At 42.0% G+C, this 20,600-nt stretch overlaps 1 protein-coding gene across 1 annotated transcript in view; it reads right to left on the bottom strand.

The window, feature by feature from the left end:
• Positions 1 to 5,027: 5,027 nt before the first annotated feature.
• LOC128850204 (ADP-ribosylation factor-like protein 15) overlaps positions 5,028 to 20,600 on the bottom strand; it is an 83,597-nt gene continuing 68,024 nt past the window's right edge. Inside the window, exon 5 of the mRNA XM_054053189.1 lies at positions 5,028 to 5,180. Coding sequence (XP_053909164.1) covers positions 5,028 to 5,180 — 153 coding nt within the window. The remainder of the gene's footprint in view (positions 5,181 to 20,600) is intronic.

Genomic DNA, 20,600 nt, shown 5'->3' with positions numbered 1-20,600 from the left:
TGGAATTGGAGAATGCTACAACGACTAACAAGTTTGACTTCTATGTCTAGTGCCCATGAGAATGCGTTAAAAGGGTAATTTTCCAACAAAATATCATCCAATTCCCCTTTGAGAGATAAATTACTCAGTTGGCAAATGAATTTGCCCGTGTTAAAAGACAGTGGGGAATTGATGAGCGAAAGCAGACAAGGGGGGTTGGGAATGTTCACTGCTGCTCGTCTTGAAGACCTTGGAAGTTGATAATGAAGGAGCCAGCTAGCAGAAGTTTACTTATAAGTGGGCATTGGAATGCAGAAGGATGGAAACAACTAGAAGAGACTGTGTCTGTACACAGTTCAAGGAAAAAAACCCCACTTTTTTTCATCCTGTGGAAGACTTCTTACTTCATCCCTAAGACCCCGGCCCACGACCACCAGGAGGCACTATGCAGGCACAAGACTGGAACGAACTTTCCAGAACTAATTATAATACGAAGCGGGGAAAGGTTATGAATATGTAGTAGGCGCTTATAACTATGCATGTCTTTACACTATAAGTAGCTGCTTGTTAAGTCATACGGTGTGCAAGCTAGGAGGAGAACCCCCTTGCACCCCAGCGCTGGAAATAAACATACCTGCTTTATAACTCATTTTGGGTTATAGGCTTTCATTCCGCAAAACAGTCTTGTTTTACTTAATGCACGCAAATATTTTCCAATGCACACTGAAATTATAGTTACATGGTATATTGATAAAAATTAACAACTCTCTCTTCCTTGCGTTATCCTAGGTCCTGGATGACTAACCTACAGCTGACACAAACAGATTGTTTTTTATTTGGTTGAACTCCTAAGTCAAAGGGCTAATGAGCTAATGAAAATTCTTTCAAGTGCTATCAAATGAGGCATGATTACCAGATTTTTCAGTTCCTATTTATAAGAAACAAAAGAATGAAGAAAATATTCCAAGTTTACAGATCTTTTAAATCTGTTTCAGTCTTGGTAAAAGACAGCTTTAAAAATAATAACATGAAAAAAGCATATCTCAGGAGCTGAATCAGCAACTCCAGTGTTGCTTAGCAGTGATGTACTTCCATCAGCTCTTACAACTTGCATAGTGAGCATCTGTTCTACTCAACAGTGTTTGATAGGATAACATTAAGTTGTCTCAGCAAGCTTTTGTTTTTCTCATAGCATTTTCCTTTGCTTAACTTCTGTAAAATTTTTTTGGTGTATGTACTTTGCTGTGTCACTCCATTTAAAAAGAATTTCTAGTCATGTAAACACGTGCCCCAGTTTAACATTATGGAATAATTGTATAAAGATTATTCCAATCTCTGTTCTAGCAATAAACCTGCAATATCTTTCAAGATATATTTCTGGATTTCTGGAATAACAACATCTTGCTGTGGAAATAAATCAGTCAATTTTTGGAAGTTCTATTTTATATATATATGTATGTAAATGTGTAGCTTTTTTTTTTTTTTTTTTTTTTGGGGTGGGAATAGTGGAAATCATGTATAAATCACAGAGTACAAATTCCTCGTGTCAGCAGTTGTCCACTTGAAGACACTGTATATTTAGTATAAGGTCAAGATAATATGCCAGTTAACTAATACTTTCAACAGTAAAGATGCAAACTTTTGTAATATAAATTAATTGCCATTAGAAAAGGGCAACTGTATTAACTAATATGGTACAAAAATCTGCAACTTCAAAAAATATAATGAAATGCACAAAGCTAACTGAAATAGATTTTTGTATAGCGTGTTTGAAGAGGCAAGCTAAGATAAACATGGAACATTATACATCAAGAAAGAATATAAAAAGTCGCTAAGATTTAATGTTCTTCCATACAAATGTTAGAAGTACAAGTACAAGACACAACACGGAAGCAGTAAGATTACCAGCTCAGAGTGGGTAGACAAAGAAGCTTATCAAAACCAGTTGTTGTTGGATACTGATTGATAATATTTTCATTTTGATGGCTGAGACACTGCGGACAGCCACAGGTCTAAGAAGAAGCCCAATGTGGGCACATATACATACATAAACACACAAAGTAATTTAACAAATGTCTAAAGAATGTTAAAGCACAATACCTTTTTTAAAAAGACAATGTTCACTCCTTAAAGAACTTGCATGGAAAGTAGAGCCTAGTGCCCAAGTTTATTTCATCTAAATGATGAATACATGTGAATAGTTTTAAAAAATGAAAAAGGAAAAAAAAGCAATTGAGATTGGTCATCTGAATAAAACCTGCATGGTGCTTACATTTTCTACCATAGTTGGAACATTCAAGAACACTTTAGACAAAGAAGTGTGACATGCGCTGCTATGAAAATTTTTAGTTCTTCCATAAAAGGTTGAAGATGTTTATAGCCATTAAAAAGGTACACATCCATTAAGTCCATCTGCAACACAAAACCACAGAACTACATTCAAAGTAAAGCATTCGTCTTAGCCTTAAGTAGCTATGAAGTATTGTTTCAACCTGTGGTGAGGAATGATCACTATATTAGTAAGAAAAAGTATATTCAAATAAATTTGAAGAAAAAAAAAATCACTACTCCTGTGCAGTTGCCATTTTGCTAAAGAAAAAGCATTAAGCATCAAAAGGTTCTAGTCCAAGAGGATATTGGTGTATGCCAAAGCCATATTCTCATTAACTAGTTGGGCCTTTTGTACGTTAGTCATGTAGCACCTTCCAACAGTGCATAGTTGGGAAATCGTGATGAAAATATAACTTTGCCTAGACTCACTGATGATACAAGTAAGTACAGTTCCAAGAATGCAATACAGTTGGGCTTATTTTCAATTCATTTGGTCCATAACATATGGGAAAGAAGAGGAAAAACAGTGAAAAAAAATTCTCTCTCATCCTCTAATTAACGCTCAATGGAAAAGCAGTAAAAGCTCTGATTCCCTTTTTACCTCCCCAAGCTGCCTGCCTTCTCTGAGAAATAATACTCTCACGCCTTTCTACCATTTCTTATTCGTCATTGTCTCTAAACAGGAAAGAAATCCAGGGACCTTGTGGAAATCTGGGGACTCTGTAACCTCTAAGATCATGTCAGCTAAGAGAGAGAATTTGGAACTGTAGATCAGATCCAGTTCTTCATATCCAGAGAAAGGAACTTCCTTAACCTGTACAAGAGAAACTGATGGGCAGCTGAGTCCCATCTAAACTGACAGAGAGATAGAACCAATATCGGGCTCCTCACTGTATTTTAAAATGAACAGTTCCAGTTCTTGGGTATTTCCAAGAGTATGACTAGTGAGGCAATTGATGTGGCAGGAAAGAGAAGAAAAGCAAAGTAAGAAGATATGTCCTTCAGGCTTTCTGCCTGTTCTGTCACAAAATTAAACAAGGACCTTACCAGTTTTCCAAACCATGAAAACTGAAAAGTAAACAAAAAAAAACTTGAACGTAATAAAGCCAGCGAGGAGCACTGAAGTAATCTGGACAACAAGAGTCGGGAACCAGGTTTAGATGTGACTTATGTATGTAATATAAAGGTCTGGAACACCGCAGGAGTTAAACTGTGGGACGTGGCTACCAGAGATGACCCTGTGGTGCCAAGTCTATTATCTACCCGGTAGTTAATGTTCGAATACAGACTGAAGGATGCACTTGACAAGCGGGTAGACTACCCAGCAGCTAAAGAGGCTTTAATTTTGCAGTTAGCGATAGAAGACGCTGGTGGAGAATGCGGGCAAATATTGCATGGTCTGAAAGAATCCTACAATTGTCAATATGATTCAGGCATGCCAGCAGGTGGGGTCAATTGCCTATCAAGCACAGTTAATGGCTGCCGCTCTGGCTACAAACCGGGACAGAAAGACATTCTGTTGTAGATGTAGCAAGGAGGGACATTTTAAATGAGACTGCCACATTCAATGTAAGGAAAGACAGCAAAGCAGCAAAGAAATTAAGCTTTATCAGAAAAGGAAAAAATAATAGAGCGCTTGAAGGAGCAAAGGGAGCAAGATGACAGAGAAAGACTTGAAGAATCTTATAAAAAAGAAAAAGTCCTGAAGGAGAAAGTTAATGTTTTACAAGTTGCAAACAAAGAAAGGGGAGTTGTGGGATCTGTGAAAAGAATTGTAGCCAGCTGAGTTAGGCCTAATTGCTTAGAAGTGGCAAATCACCGGGGTAGCTGCTAACGAGGTGATAAGGGTATATGAAGCTTTGCCTGTGCATAATGAGGGGAGTTCCTTATGGCACTCAAACGGAGGTTGGGCCTTTAATTGGGCCTTTAATTGCTACAAACCTCCACAGCTGAATTAGCAGATACTTGCTTTGCTTCTCTTATGGAAAACTACTTTCAATGAAAATTATTACTTTATCCAATTATTGTGTATTTTCTAAAAATATTGTTACTTAGATCATCTTCTTATGTCACTTATTCTTCCAAATACTGTTACTTGCACATATTTGTGTGCTAATTTCCCTTTCATGAAAAATCCAGCAAAATAATGGTTCTGCCTTTGACAAGGCTATGCAGTGACTTTATAATAGCAATTAACTAAGTTGTCAATTGTGTTTTCATTTAGTAAAACTTCAGACTGACTTTTACATTAACATGAAACTCCTTGACTTTAAGGTATCCTATTAAGGTTTTCAGTGGCTGTGCTTTCCAGACTGCGGGTTCAGTAAACAAGCTAATACAAATTAGTCTCACAAATCCTTCAGGCAGTAGTTATTTTTAAAAAAAAACAAGGTAGCAGGTAGAATTCCTCCTTTGCAGACTATGTCAATTTTGTGCATGCAACATTTCCTATCAAGGATGATGGTAACGCAAGAAAGCAACATAGTGTTCAGAACTAGTGGTAAACCAAGAGGAATCCCCTATTTCAGTAGTGTAGACATCTTTACTGGAAATATTCATGTACCTGATTCACAGAATATTTATTTTAACAAAAGGACATTCTGCACTGTGTATGAACAGCATATCACAGCACAGTCTTAACACCACACTATAATTAAGCTGCAAGCAAAATGACCAGGTACAGTGATGCCTGGAGAACTACTCTTCTCTCTTGTGTTTCACATTCTTGAAGGTTCGAAGTCTCTCTCTTCTAACAAGTTTATAAGAAGGCAGAAGCTGTCTTTTACTGCCTCCATATTATCCAAGGAGCAGGGTTTAAGAATCCAGCGCTTTCCACGTGCAAGTGGCTCAAGTTCAAAATATTTTTTGATCTATTAAGAAAAAAAGACACACCAATGTGTTAATATTATAATGACAACACACTGTCTCTGTCATCTAAAAAAACATTACCATCCAAACCATCAAAAAACATGTAAAAGATCAGGTTACTAACTTCTAGAATCGTACCCACAGCTCTTCTTATAATACAGGATATATAATGTGACCTGAAAGTGTCTTCTTTAGAGGTGAGTGACCTGCTTGGAAGCTAGAATTCTACCCATGCATTTAACAGCATGGGAGGTCTAGAGAAGAATTACACAAACTTAAGTCAAAGAGCAAAGCACATGAAGCAAGTGTTCAAAAACATAGACAAATCAGCAAAAGTAACAAATTTAACAAATTAAGAAATTTTAGGTTACATTTGTACTTTAATTTTAAAGTTGTATGTTTTATCATACCATTATTGGTAGACACTTAAGATGCAGAATTTGTTTCTTAAATTAATTTTGGTTTTCAAATTAAACATAGAAGACTAGCACACTAGTTTAATTAGAATAGTAATAAGTATTATATGTCAGACATGATGATTTTCTATGATGGTTTTTGTTAAAAATCTAGCATGTTCCAGCAGACTTCAGCTGCTCATTAGCAATACCTAATAATGCCTATAAAGAAGGAAGTATTTTAATTAAACTAATTCCATTTTTATTTCTGCAGCAGCCATGCAGTAAGGAGGCATAAGAATATGATGCAATGTATAATTGCAATGTTTTAAGGTAATTATAAGCCTTTGACAAAATAACTGAGGAAGATGCAATTTCTTGGAAAGACCATTTGTCACTGATGCTACCAACTGTCAATGAAGAAACACAGAACCATAGAAAGACTGAGAAAAAAAAGATTTTGATTTAGTAGTATACTCCAATCTCTTTCCAAAATAGCAGGTACAATATAAAAACCATAATTTTAATCCTATTAATGCCTCTTAGGAGAAGACAGCAGTTTGCAGGATATTTTGATCCACAGATTACCATTTTCATAAAAATTATATCCATCAATACTTGCTATTGTCTATATATCAACAGAAATATTTAGTGCTGACTTAGTTTGCACATTCTTGGTTCTTGCAGTTATTGCCAAATATTCTTAGTTTTCTTTTACCACAGACTGAGTCACAAATATGCCAAACAACAGGAGAAGTTACTTATATTGTGATAGGCAGTAGAGGCCCCAGATAGCAACTGGAGCTACACTGTGCGAGGCTCCATGTACAGGGGGGAAAAAAGAAAAAAAGGCTTCCGAAGCCCAAACAAGCTGCAACATCTCTATGAAGCTCTTATAGTGTCTATACAACAATTTTGTTTATCTAATAATGAATTCTAATAGAAGAAACTGACTGCAGTTGTATCAACTCACATAAATCAGTATTCAACTGTGACAATGTGTCAGGAAGGGTTTCTTATTTCTTAGAAAGGAATTTTGAGCAGAGCTTCTAGTAACAGATATTAGAAAAAAAAGTGGCTTTGAGATGGGAAATTCTGCTTCCCACACCTAAGATACAAGTGAAATCTTTTAAAATCTATTTCCAGCAAAGCAGAATTGTATCAATAACAACCTGCGAACATTTGAAAATGAAGTGCAGTACTTGACATTCACTTCCCCTCAAACAAATTTCAGAAAATACACAAGTTGAAATAAAAGGGAATTCAACAATCAGTATTTTAATATTAGCATACTTATTTTTTTAACATTGTTATCTCAGTGCCATAATAATATCTGATATTTTAGCATGGTTATATGTAATCAGAACCTAAATATCAGTCTCTATAAGGGATATACTGCAGTGTCTCCTGCAGCTCAAGTGACACCAAATTTAATTTACCCCCATTAATATATCGAATAAATGGCACTGATAATAGTATTAGAGAAGCAGGGTAAGAAAGCTCTCTTGCCTGTTTCAGCAACAGCCTCTTTGACTGCTAAATAAGGGAGGAAGTGAAAGCTGAACCGAAACATAACAAAGCAAGTTGTCAGTGCAACTAGCTGATAGAGCAGCCTGCTGGTGTTAAGCTGACAAATATGGCTGAGTAATTTGAAATGGTTTTGGACCCACAACTTAGACGATGTCCACCACACCCTCTCTACTGGAAGAGTATCACCATCAGCCTCTTCAATTCACTGAAATCTGTCCACAATCCTATTTACATAGCCTTTTGAATTAAGGCTATACCATATGAAAAAAAATATTAGGAAAAGGTCATTGCATTGTAAGGACTGCACTTGGGTTTAAAAGCATTAAATATAAAATTTCTATTTCAGCAGTAAAACAGCAACAATCGATTTAGTAAAACAATTATTGCAGAGAAATTATTTATCTCAGTGTCCAACATTGATTCAAATTTATTTTTTCTGTTTCTTGGTGTATAATCAAAATATAACAAAGCCAGCAACGTGCTGTCATCATTTTTGACACCTAATGAACAGTTCAGAGTATCTGCATTAATATGTCCTAAATGAATGCTGAAATTAGTGATCGTTAAGCAGTGGCTTTTGAAATAGAAAATTTTGATAATGACATGAAAGTACAACTGCTTGTATTCACATAAGTAACAGCTATTTTGTTCATGTCTACAGAGAAAAAAGATTTGGTAGGTGACTTGTCTCTAATCCAAATATAGAAGAATAATGCTAATTGGCTTACAAATAATAAATAACTAAACCAGTAGTAGCAAAAAAGTGATCATCTACAACCCAAAGGACACTGTATGTTATGTTACTAACTTCACACTACAATGGAGTTTACTAAACCCTAGAGCTTTGCAAGTGGCCTCTACTACTTTGAAAGCTCCAGAAAGAAGTTTGCAGACACAAATATTTTCCAATTTACTGTAACTGCTCTCCCCTTTAACTCAGAAGATGTCAGTCATTTCTAAAAACAAGTAATTTTTTTCAGAGTTAAAAAGGAATACTGTTTTACATTTAAGAGATAAAACAACTACATGAAAATAGACTGACACAATCAGATGCCCAACACTATACAGTTGAGTTTTCCACTGGAATACTCTCAGATCTCCATCCACTTTCCTTTCATTTCTCTAGTTGCTTTTTGCCTCGATGGCCATCAGTTACACTTGTTTCCCACCAGATTTCCTACAAGGATGCATACTAATCAACAAAAATGGCCGAAGGAAGCTGAAATTCTCTGAATGCTCACCTAGGTAGTTCATGCATAATCAGATAATCAGCAGTAACTACTTTACAGCTTCCTTCAACTGCACTACTACAAAAGGTGTGAGTTCCTAAAAGGAGCTCTTTTGTTCTCCCCTCACATAAATGGTGAAAAGCATTCTTCCTGTTCATGGATGTCAAAGCAAAATATAAAGACTCAAACATGCTTCAGATGTCTAACACATTAGATGTTCATTTACATACTGTCTTTGCATTTTTAAGTGTTTACTTTGAGATTGCTAAATTTTTAAGATATAACCTTAGAAGAAAATGTAAAGAATTAAATCAACAGAATTTTAAGATTTCTTTACTACTGTGTTACAGGATCTCACTCTATGTTTTGACTTCACATGGGGCCCTTGTTTCATAGAGAAGTTGACATTGTATGTATGCCACATTCTGAAGTTAATAAAATCTAACAACACACATTTCCAATTATTCCCACTCTTCCCATACACCCCTTTCTAAGTCCCATTCTACTGGCACAATACACTAAGCATATGGTTATCAAATGTTGCTTAAACTGCATGCTAGAAAAGTCAAGACACAACAAAAGGATTCATGCCCAGAACCTCAGCTGGTGTAAATTAGCATAGCATCATGGAACTGATGCAACCAAATTGATGTACTTCAGCTACGTAATCAGGCCCTGCTGAAAGCTTTTATATGTTCTGTTACTGTCAACCAGCCAGTTCACAATACACATGAGCGTAAGACATATAGGAAAACTTAGATACTGTAACATACGAATAGAAACATTTCTATCTATTACTAAACACGAAAAAAAAAACCTGCTTGAAAGTATTATTTTTCATTTGAATTCAAAATTTTAATATGGAATTTCACCACCACAAAAAGGCTCCAACTCACTCTGGTTAATCTGTTGTAAACAAATACAAAACGTAGGCAGTCACTTATATTACCAGGCTGTATTTAGAGAATTTATTGGATAAAATATTTTGTCATCCATTGCTGTTTTACTGAACAATTTTGCTGGGAACAAAAAAATCTGTAATGACACGTGTATATTATATCTAGTCAAAAGCTCCACAGCCATGTCAGTGTCCTCATTAATCTGAATTTTTCAAAGATATTTACAGGATTAAGCAAGCACTACTGCAAGAGGGTGGTAAAGATATGAATTAAACTAAAATTACCTAATTTGTTGAATTAATATATTAACCATTTATCTCAGATTTGCATGGATAAAAAAAATGCAGCAATATAGGAGACTGGAATTCCCCAAATTCATACTGTAAATGTTTCATTGAACTGTGATACTGAGATTACATTTTTGGACACCATAAAAAAAGTCTGCCTTTTGTTGCAACGGTTTAGAAGACCGAGGAGAGAAAGACAATTTTGATTGCTAAATCCATGAACAACAGAAGAGCTGCCTGTAACAGTGACCAAAGCATGCACAAATTCAATAGCTTTGGAGAAGAGAAAAAGGCAAAAGTCCATCACTTAGCATTAAGTTTCAAAAAGGGAAAATACATAAAATGAGTAAACAGGAAATTAACTATGCAGCTAAAAAGGTAAAATGCTGAGAGTGCACTTGATCCCATTGTCTGTGTCATTGATGAAGATATTAAACAACACTGGTCCCAGAACAGAGCCCTGAGGGACACCATTTGTCATGGATCTCCATCTGGACATGGAGCTGCTGACCATTGCCCTCTGGGTGCCACCATCCAACCAATTTCTTATCCACTGAACAGTCCATCTATCAAATCAATTTAGAGAGAAGAATGTTGTAGAGGACTGTGTCAAAGGCTTTACAGAAGTCCAGATAGATCACATCTATAGCTCTTCCCTTGTCCTGCTGACCACACCATTTCTGATCCAAACCAGGATGCTGTTGGCCTTCATGGCCAACTGGGCACCCCCAGGTACTTTTCTGCCAGGCAACTTTCCAGCTACTCTTCCCCAAGTCTGGAGTGCTGCATAGGGTTGTTGTAGTCCAAGTGCAGGACCTGACACTGAGCCTTGTTGAACTCCATCCAGTTGGCCTCAGTCCATCAATTCATCCTGTCCAGATCCCACTCCAGAGCCTTCCTGCCCTCAAGCAGATCAGCACTTCCACCCAATTTGGTGTTGTCTGGACACCGCTTCTGACCGGCCACGAACTGGATCCACTCCGTTCACCACCTCTCTCTCTGGGCTCGGCTATCCAGCCCGTCCAAGCCATGAGCCGCCAGCTTCTCCAGAATGCTGTGGGAAACAGTGTCAAAGGTTTTACTGAAGTCCAGGTCCACTACATCCACAGCCTTTCTCTCATCCACTAGGCAGGTCATCTGGTCACAGAAAGAGATCAGGTTGGAAGCAGGACCTGCCCTTCATGAAGCTGTGCTGGCTGGGCTTGATCCCCTGGTTGTCCCGCACTTGCCTGCTGAGCACACTCAAGATGAATTGCTCCATAATCTTCCCTGGCACTGAGGTCAGGCTGATAGGCCTATAGTTCCCCGGACCCTCCTTCCGGTCCTTCTTGCAGATGGGCGTCACATTGGCAAGCCTCCAGTCATCTGGGACTTCCCCAGTCAGCCAGGACTGCTGATAAATGATGGAGAGTGGCTTGGTGAGCACCTCCACCAGCTCCTTCAGTGCCATTGGGTGGATCCCATCCAGTCTCATAGACTTGAGTGTCCAGGTGGCATTGCAGATCGTTGACTGCTTCCTCCTGGATTATGGGGGGCTATTCTGCTCCCCACCCCTGTCTTCCAGCTCAGGGGGCTGGAGACTCTGGGGATAACTGGTCTGACTATTAAAGACTGAGGCAAAGAAGGCATTAAGCACCTCAGCCTTCTCCTCATCCTCAGTAGCAATGTTCCCCTCCATATTTGATAAAGGATGGAGATTCTCCTTGACCCTCTTTTTGGTTTTGATGTACTGGTAAAAACATTTTTCATTGTCTCTTACAACAGTGGCCAAATTGAGTTTGACCTGGGCTTTGCCTTTCAAATTATCTCCCTGCATGACCTTGATACCAAAAATGCCAGCACATAAAACTCTCTAAGACTCGTTTTGGAGTTTTAGAAAGCAAGTATCCTTTATCAAGTCTGGGCAACATGTAGGAGTGATGTCCATCAATCATGTGCAGCGAGACAAGAGCTGGGGACAGAATATATTTCCCACTTATATGCATATGTAGAAATTTCCCCAGAAATCTTATGCACATTCTATTACTTTCCAAGGTCTAATTTTAATGTTATGAAACTTCGCAACTGTCAAAACTCTTGCTCATTTGGAGCTGGCTCCAGCTCTCTGCTTGGCTTTGGCTTTAAGATAGATCAAAGGTCCAAACAAGAGGTGATTACAGAAGAAGGGACATCTGTTCAGCACCGATCATACTGAACATAAGGCGTTATCATCTTCAAAGAAAGGATAGTGTCTGAAAAACATCATTTTAAGGAAAACATGCTGTTGAAAGAAAGAAAACATTTTAACAGAGGGACATTCTGTCTAATTTTCAAAAACCACACCTGCTTAGATGAAACTTAACTGTACTTTAGCTTAAATCAAAATATTCCAAATATTGTATCAGATCCCTCTTTTCTTTTTTTTTTTTTGGACCTTTGATTCCTATCCAAAGGTCCACACCACCCTTCTTCGCACAGAACAGCAAGCAAGGCAGAATAACACCAATATAGATTATCTACATCTATTTAGAAATGTGATCCCTTTTCAAAACTATGCTTTTTACACAACTTTAAACCAGGAAGACGATCCCTATTATGACAGTGATTAACAGTAAAGTTTGTGACAAGGAAGCCAGCCACCTGGTCAGCGATATTCCACCTATACGGTTTAAATTTTTTTTCAGCCAATTGTTTTCTGCATCCTCTCTAAGATCCCGATCTTGTCAAGCAACAGCCTGAATTTGTTCTATCCGCTTATTAAGATCTTCCATTACATTTGGGCTATGGATGCAACAATGATCCATGTCCAATTTCAGATCCCCACAGACACCATGTTCTTTGACCAGCAATAGATCTAAAAGCAGGTGGTGTCATAACATCGTCTTTGTATTGGCCTGTACTTCCTGACTAATCAATTTGAATCCTTTAGCAACAGAACTGGCCAGTGTTTCCACTTGCCAGGTAAGATTTCAATTAGAATCCGATTTTCCAGTGCAGTCCATCCTGGGAGTAAAAAATTTGGCCCTTGCCAATTATCCCCATCCCTGGCTCTTTTGTTTTTTCCTCAATACCAAGGGTTTATCAGGCTTCACTTTGCTTCCAGGAGGCCTAAGGTTACAGGCGTACTTTCTTCAGTAAAAGATAATCTGGTAGTCCAAGGCCCACTTCCCAATACCCATACGCTGTATCCAGGGGCTGGCACTTTGGCCTGTGAACAGCTGGAAGTGTTGCTCCAGGCTTCTTGTAATTCTAATGCTCTTTTTTATAATAAAGGGAAGGCTGTTGTTATTACATCTGCCCCTGGCAAAGTTACATGTGATTTTCTATGTGCAGTTCCAGGACAGCTTGGGGTAATCAAATTTACCTTTCTTTCCCCATCTAAGGCACCGATTCAAATTATATCTCCAATCTCCTTGTAGCTTTTTGTTCCAAGTCCCAGAGCCTTCTCTCTATATATTACATTCTGGTAATTCAGTCATGTCACTGCTGCAGTTGGTAATACATAGGGTCATTAATCCAGCAGCGACTTGTGTCTCGCTGTACCCTGCAACCCAGTTTAAGAAATGGTGGTCTAATGGGGTGGACTCCTTTGAGCAAGGAGTGTTAGCACGATGCCCCAAACCACTCCTGGTACTTCCTGGCCTCCAAAGTGTTGCATCCTGCAATGCGTCACTCCCTCTTTGTCTGCAACGGTTCTTGCTATATAAATAATAGCTCACATCAGCCTCTTTTAGTGCTTTGGTGACGTTATTACCTTTTAGTAATTCCAATATGCTGTTGTCATTCCAATTCACCCTTTTTACTCAAAATTATCATTGTAATAACAGTCATTTGAAACATAATCCCAAAATTCATTGTGATTTAATTCTTTGAATCCTCATTTTTAGTGGGTTCCCTGAGTCCCCTTGGATTTTCCACTCAGGCTGCGATACCCACTCAGCTGCTGTGTGGCGAGCAGCTGGGTGTTGTTCTGCCATCCATCCAAACAAGAACCTTCTTAATCTGTGTATGATGAGTCCAGGGTCCTTTTCCAGATAGCATCATGACTGTGAATGCAGTTAAAAGTACCCGATATGGTCCTTTCCACCTAGGAGTTAATGGTTCCGAGTCCCAGGACTCGATATACTCCCAGTCTCCAGGCTGGAAGGGATGCACTGGTGTATCAAGCTCTAGGGATTTGTTAACAAGCACTAATTTCTGCAGTTCCTGGAGAGTCTTTCCTAAAGATATCAAATAGTTATTAATGTCCAAATTCCCTTTAACAGTGTTATCTCCTGGCACATGTAGCATCTGATAAGACCTTCCATACAATAGCTCATACAGGCTAAGGCCTCCTCGTCGAGGCTGAATTTGAATTCTTAATACCACTAAAGGTAGTGCTTTTACCCTGACATATTTTACTCAACTGTAATTTCAAAGTATAATTCATTCTTTCCACTTTCCCACTAGACTGAGGCCTATAAGGCGTACACAAATCATAGAATCATAGAATCATAGAATAGTTAAGGTTGGAAGGTGTCAGAATCACAGAATCACAGAATCACAAGGTTGGAAAGGACCCATTGGATCATCGAGTCCAACCATTCCTAACACTCCCTAAACCATGTCCCTAAGCACTTCATCCACCCGTTCCTTAAACACCTCCAGGGAAGGCGACTCGACCACCTCCCTGGGCAGCCTGTTCCAGTACCCAACGACTCTTACTGTGAAGAATTTTTTTCTGATATCCAACCTGAACCTCCCCTGACGGAGCTTCAGGCCATTCCCTCTAGTCCTGTCCCCTGTCACTTGGGAGAAGAGGCCAGCTCCCTCCTCTCCACAACCTCCTTTCAGGTAGTTGTAGAGAGTAATAAGGTCTCCCCTCAGCCTCCTCTTCTCCAGGCTAAACAACCCCAGCTCTCTCAGCCGCTCCTCATAAGACTTGTTCTCCAGCCCCCTCACCAGCTTTGTTGCTCTTCTCTGGACACGCTCCAGAGCCTCAACATCCTTCTTGTGGTGAGGGGTCCAGAACTGAACACAGTATTCAAGGTGAGGTCTCACCAGTGCTGAGTACAGAGGGAGAATAACCTCCCTGGACCTGCTGGTGACCCCAATTCTGATACAAGCCAAGATGCCGTTGGCCTTCTTGGCCACTTGGGCACACTGCTGGCTCATGTTCAGTCAGCTGTCAACCAGCACCCCCAGGTCCTTCTCTTCCGTGCAGCTCTCCAGCCATTCTTCCCCCAGTCTGTAGCGCTGCATAGGGTTGTTGTGCCCCAAGTGCAGGACCCGGCATTTGGCCTTGTTAAACCTCATCCCATTGGTCTCAGCCCAGCAGTCCAGCCTGTTCAGATCCCTTTGCAGAGCCTCCCTACCCTCCAGCAGATCGACACTTCCTCCCAGCTTAGTGTCATCTGCAAACTTGCTAAGGGTGCACTCAATGCCTTCATCCAGGTCATCGATAAAGACATTGAATAGAGCTGGACCCAGTACTGAGCCCTGAGGAACTCCACTTGTGACTGGCCTCCAGCTGGAGTTAACTCCATTGACCACCACTCTCTGGGCCTGGCCATCCAAATAGTTTTCAACCCAGGAGAGTGTGCACCTGTCCAGGCCAGAGGCTGACAGTTTCTGCAGCAGAATGCTGTGAGAAACTGTGTCAAAGGCTTTACTGAAGTCCAAGAAGACTACATCCACAGCCTTTCCCCCATCCAGTAGTCGAGTGATTTTGTCATAGAAGGTGATCAGGTTAGTTTGGCAAGACCTGCCTTTTGTAAACCCATGTTGACTGGGCCTGATCACCCGGTTCTCTTGCATGTGCTTCATGATAGCACTCAAGATTACCTGTTCCATGACTTTCCCTGGCACTGAGGTGAGACTGACAGGCCTGTAGTTCCCTGGATCCTCTCTGCAACCCTTCTTGTATATGGGCACTACATCAGCCAGCCTCCAGTCTAGTGGAACTTCCCCAGTCAGCCAGGACCTCTGGAAGATGATGGATAGGGGTTTGGAAAGGACATCCGCCAGCTCCTTCAATACTCTTGGGTGGATCCCATCCGGCCCCATAGACTTGTGGGCGTCTAGCTGGGCAAGCAAGTCTCTAACCGCCTCCTCTTGGATCACGGGAGCCTCAATCTGCCCCTCTAACTCTTGGATTTGTAAACAGAAGGAACAACTTTCTTTGCTATTAAAGACTGAGGCGAAGAAGGCATTAAGTACCTCAGCCTTGTCCTTATCCCCTGTCACTGTTATTCCTTCTGCATCCACTAGAGACTGGATATTCTCCCTCGTCCTCCTTTTCCTGTTAATGTACTTGTAGAAAGACTTTTTGTTGTCTTTCACAGACTTAGCGAGTTTTAATTCTAGTTGGGCCTTGGCCCTCCTGATTTTTTTCCCTGCACGATCTCACTTCGTCCCTGTAGTCCACCCAAGATGCCTGTCCTTTCCTCCAGAGCACATAGAGCTTCTTCTTCTTATTGACGCATCTTGAGATCTCCCTGCTCCACCAAGCTGGCTTTTCCCCCCGCCGGCTCCTTTTCTGGAACACAGGGATGGCTTGCTCTTGAGCTGCTAGGATTTCATTTTTCAAGAGCGCCCAACCCTCGTGGGCTCCCTTGCCCTGAAGGACTGTTTCCCACGGGACTTTGCTAATCAACCTTCTGAACAGGCCAAAGTCTGCCCTCTGGAAGTTTAATGTGACTGTTTTGCTAACCCCCTTCTTAATCCCACCTAGAACTGAAAACCCTATCATCTCATGATCACTTAATCCCAGGCGACCTCCAACCGTCAAATCCCCAACAAGACCTTCTCTATTCACAAACAGCAGGTCTAGGAAGGCACCCTCCCTTGTTGGTTCGCTAACCAGTTGTGCAAGGAAGTTGTCTTCCATGCACTCCAGGAACCTCCTAGACTGTTTCCTTTCTGCTGTATTGTACTCCCAGCAGACATCCGGAAAGTTAAAGTCTCCCACAAGGACAAGAGGCAGAGATTTAGAGACTGTCCCCAGCTGTTTATAGAAGAGTTCATCAGCAGCTTCTTCTTGGCTGGGTGGTCTGTAACAGACTCCTATCACAAAGTCCCCTTTCTTGTGGGCTCCTCTGATTTTAACCCATAGGCACTCGATCCCATCCTCACCGTAATCCAGTTCAAGAGTATCAAAGCACTCTTTGACATAGAGGGCTACCCCGCCTCCTTTCCTACCCTTCCTGTCCCGCCTGAAGAGTTTATATCCCAACATAGCTGTAGTCCAGTTATGTGAGTCATCCCACCACGTTTCTGTGATGGCAATGACATCGTAGTCACCTTGCCCTACAACAGCTTCCAGCTCCTCCTTCTTATTGCCCATGCTGCGTGCATTGGTGTAAATGCACTTCAGCTGGGCTGATGAACCTTCAGCCCTGGTAAAGGGAAGAGAGTTTATTCTCGATTGACTGGTCCTTGGAATAACTAATTCCACAGACCCAGTTTCATCCTTACTGTCCCCACTTGTACTCGCCCTCACTTGCCCTGTTGTGGTGTACTGGTGGTCCTCTCCAGCACACCATTTCTCAGCCGCCGGTTTCCCACTTCCAGGCTCATTCCCAACTAGCCTGGTCTCCTCCCCTTCCCCCTTCACATCTAGTTTAAAGCTCTATTTAAGAGCCTAACTAGATTTTTAGAGATAACTTTAGTCCCCCTTGGAGACAAGTATGACCCATCCCTAGTAAGAAAACCTGGGGGTGGGTGGGTCACCCCATGATCAAAGAAGCCAAAGCCTCTCTCCTCACACCAGGCTTGGAGCCAGGCATTAATCATCTGTTTGCCCCTGACCTCCTGTTCCGTATTCCTTAGTACTGGGATAGAACTAAACACCACTTGTGCTCCAGAGCCCTCCATCATCCTCCCTAAAGCCCTGAAGTCTCTTTTGATGGCTTTCAGCTTTCTGCGCTGTAAGTCATCATTGCCTATTTGAAATACTAACAGGGGATAGTAATCCGTTTCCTTCACCAAGGAAGGGAGTTTTCTATTGATATCCCTCACTGAAGCCCCCGGCAAGCAGCAGATCTCCCTGTGGAGCAGGTCCGGTCTGCAGATGGGACCCTCCATTCCTTTAAGAAGGGAATCCCCTAAGACGATCACTCTCCTCTTTTTCTTGACAGAGGATGTTTTTAGGGCCCTCCAAGGATGCTGGAGCCTAGGGAATGTTTCCAGGCTGTGGGGACCATCTCCTTCTTCCACTGCTTCTTCCTGGGGAATAGGTTCTACCTGCAGCTTTTCATATTTATTTCTGAGGGCTATCTGGGGGTTAATTGTCTGGGTGGGGGGAGCAGGTTTCCTGCGCCGGACAGGAACCTGCTGCCATCCCCCATCTCTTGTTCCCCCTGCCTCACAGATTATAGGATCGAGCTGCTCCGCCGCACTGGCTCCAGCAGCCTGCTGGGTTTGTGCGAGGGCACTGCTCCAAAGATCTACGTCCCTCTCACGTTCCCTGATAGTCCTTAACCTGTTCACCTCCTCCCTCAGCTCTGCCACCATGTGAAGGAGTTCTGCGACTCGTGCACAGCTCCCACAAGCGTAGCCGGTATCAGAGGCACGGGCTGGTGTGGGAGGGGGGCACTGCCTACAACCCAGGGTCTGCGTGGCTGCATGGACCCACTGAGGCTCTGTCTGGGTGGCAGTATCCATCCTGCTCGCTGCAGCACCCGGAGCAGTTTTAATCTTCTGTCTGGTAGCCACCATGGTCAGCCACCAGCCTCTCCCTGAGCCCTTCCTGCTCGCCCTGACCGCTCAAACTGCCCCTTCGTAATAACGTGCCGCGCTCCTCTTCGCCGCGCTCCCAAGAGACCGTTTAAATCTCCCGCGGTATCCGCCGGGACCGCCCCCTCCCGTCAGGCACCGCGCGGGACCGTCCGCTGCCGCGTGTCAGGAGCCGAGCACCGCCCGCCCCGCTCCCGTTTAGGTTTTCTTAGGCTTTTCCCGTCACAGGGAAGTGCCCCACCACCTCAGATGGCCACCCCACCGCAGTACTCACCGTCCTGCTGCCGGATGTCGCCGAAAAAGCGACAGGAGAGACAGTGAGCAAGAAATAGCCACAAGTGTTGTTGGACCTCTGAAGCAGGAGTGCAGAGCGTTTGATATCAAGCGAGCCTCTGGCCTGAGAATAATCAGCATTGGTAGCAAAAACAAGAAGGCATGAAAACAATAACAGTGGTCACGAGGAGCTTGGAAGGAGAAGAACATGCTGTGGAAATTTTTATGAAGGACTTGTGGGACTGGTGTTGACATTTTTTGTAAGGTATAAATACGAGCTTGTAACAATAAACTTGGTCTTAGCTTGAAATGAAAGCTGAGTCCGTGCTTGTTAATACGCCACAGATGGTGCCCGATTTAGGGTCTGAACGAAGGCTCGCGTGAGAAGCATGGTCCAGTGGTGTACATCAGCAGAACATTTGGAGGGGCTGAAATGAAGTCCAGGGTGCACCCGTAGACACCTGCCCGCTGGACAGAAGGTGAGCTGCCGATAAGGTGATGGGGAACATGATAACCCAGGAACAGAAAGATGTAATAGACTTATTTAAATATATTTTAAAGAAACAAACCCGAACGCTAGAAACTAATGATCTTAAAGTGCTTTTGGCGCGGGCTCGAGATCAGGAGCCTTCTTTTGACGTTCGCTCAGCATTCGAGCAAGAAACCTGGGATAAGATCGGAGTTCGACTATGGGATCAAGCGACTCAGTCGGATAAAACGGCTGCTATGTTGCTCGGTCCCTGGCGGACTGTTGTTGAAGCGCTAAAGGCGCATGCCGGCTCCAAAGAGCACAGCGAGGATTCCGAACCGAGTGCAGGGCCGTCAACAGCTGCACTAACCCCCCACCCCCCTAAACTGGCTGTGCTTGCCTCTGCAACCCCCGAAGGGGATGCCGACAACCCCTTTGATCCGGGTCCGACAGATCCCGAGAAGGAGCCTGATCTATTTCCACCCTGTCCCTCAGACAGATGGGCGCAAGTCAGGAGGGAGGCGCAGCTGCGGGGAAAGGTTGAAATGTTGCAAGTTTTTCCCATGATTTATTCACGAAACGCAGACCCTTGCTGGGAATCAGTTACGAAGCGATAAAAGAGATTCGAAAAGCTGTAAAAAGAGAAAGTACTAACTGTTTCGCCGCCAAGCCACCCGCTGCGGGTCCCAGCGCTACCGAGGGTCCTAGTGCTGCCCGGCCGGCAGAGGGGGGGGCGCCCCCGCGCCACAGCTCCTGAAGCAGCCGCCGGCTCTATCGCATACATGAATAATTCACAGAGACCACAGGATAGTCCTTTGCCACAAAAATGCTGTAGCAACTAAAGACTATTACTTGTTAAATAATCGATACGAACCTTATTTTATAATACATGTGCATATTTTAAGTGTTGTATGTTTTCGGTACCGTGTATAGTTTAAATATCCATAACATCGGAAAATTGTGGATCCAATAGTGAATAACTCATGCTGTTATTATTGACTAATTGTAACCAACATTGTATGGGCATATTAAGCTAGCTTTTAAACGAGTGGCTGTGTGTGTGTGTGTATGTGTGTTTTTGAAGATCTTCAAACGTTTGTAAAACTCGTAAAACTGTTTTTTGTTACAGGGGTTTGAGCCTCTGCTTGTCTTGGTTAATCTTAAAAATGCAACTCTGGGACCTTTCAATCTCAAACGTCCACTAAGCTGGCAAACAGGTAGATTTACCTGGGACCTTTGGAGTGAAAGGCTGCAGAGGACAAAATTTTAAAATACCTAGCGAAATGGAAAAAAAAAGGGAAAAAAAGAAAATGGAAAAGAAAAATAGAAAAAAAAAGAAAGAAAATAGAAAATACAGGAAGAAAACAGAAAAGAAAATGGAAACAGAAAAAATAGAAAACTGAAAAATAGAAAAAAGAACATAGAAAACAGAAAAAGAAAATGGAAAATAGAAAGAAAAAAATGGAAAAAAACCCAGCCCCGTGGCTGTGTGTGAGTTCCCCCCCTTCTCCCCCCCCCCCCCCCCCCCCCCCCCCCCCCCCCCCGCCCCTTCTCCTCCCTTTTTCCTTAAATGTGAAGGTTTTTTTCTTTCAGCTTGGGTGTAGTTATCTCTCTCTAGGGGAGTAACAATTTATGAAGAACACTCT

Source organism: Cuculus canorus, chromosome W (assembly GCF_017976375.1).
Source record: "Cuculus canorus isolate bCucCan1 chromosome W, bCucCan1.pri, whole genome shotgun sequence".
In the NCBI taxonomy this organism is placed as follows: Eukaryota; Metazoa; Chordata; class Aves; order Cuculiformes; family Cuculidae; genus Cuculus; species Cuculus canorus.
This window is presented reverse-complemented; position numbering and strand designations above follow the sequence as displayed.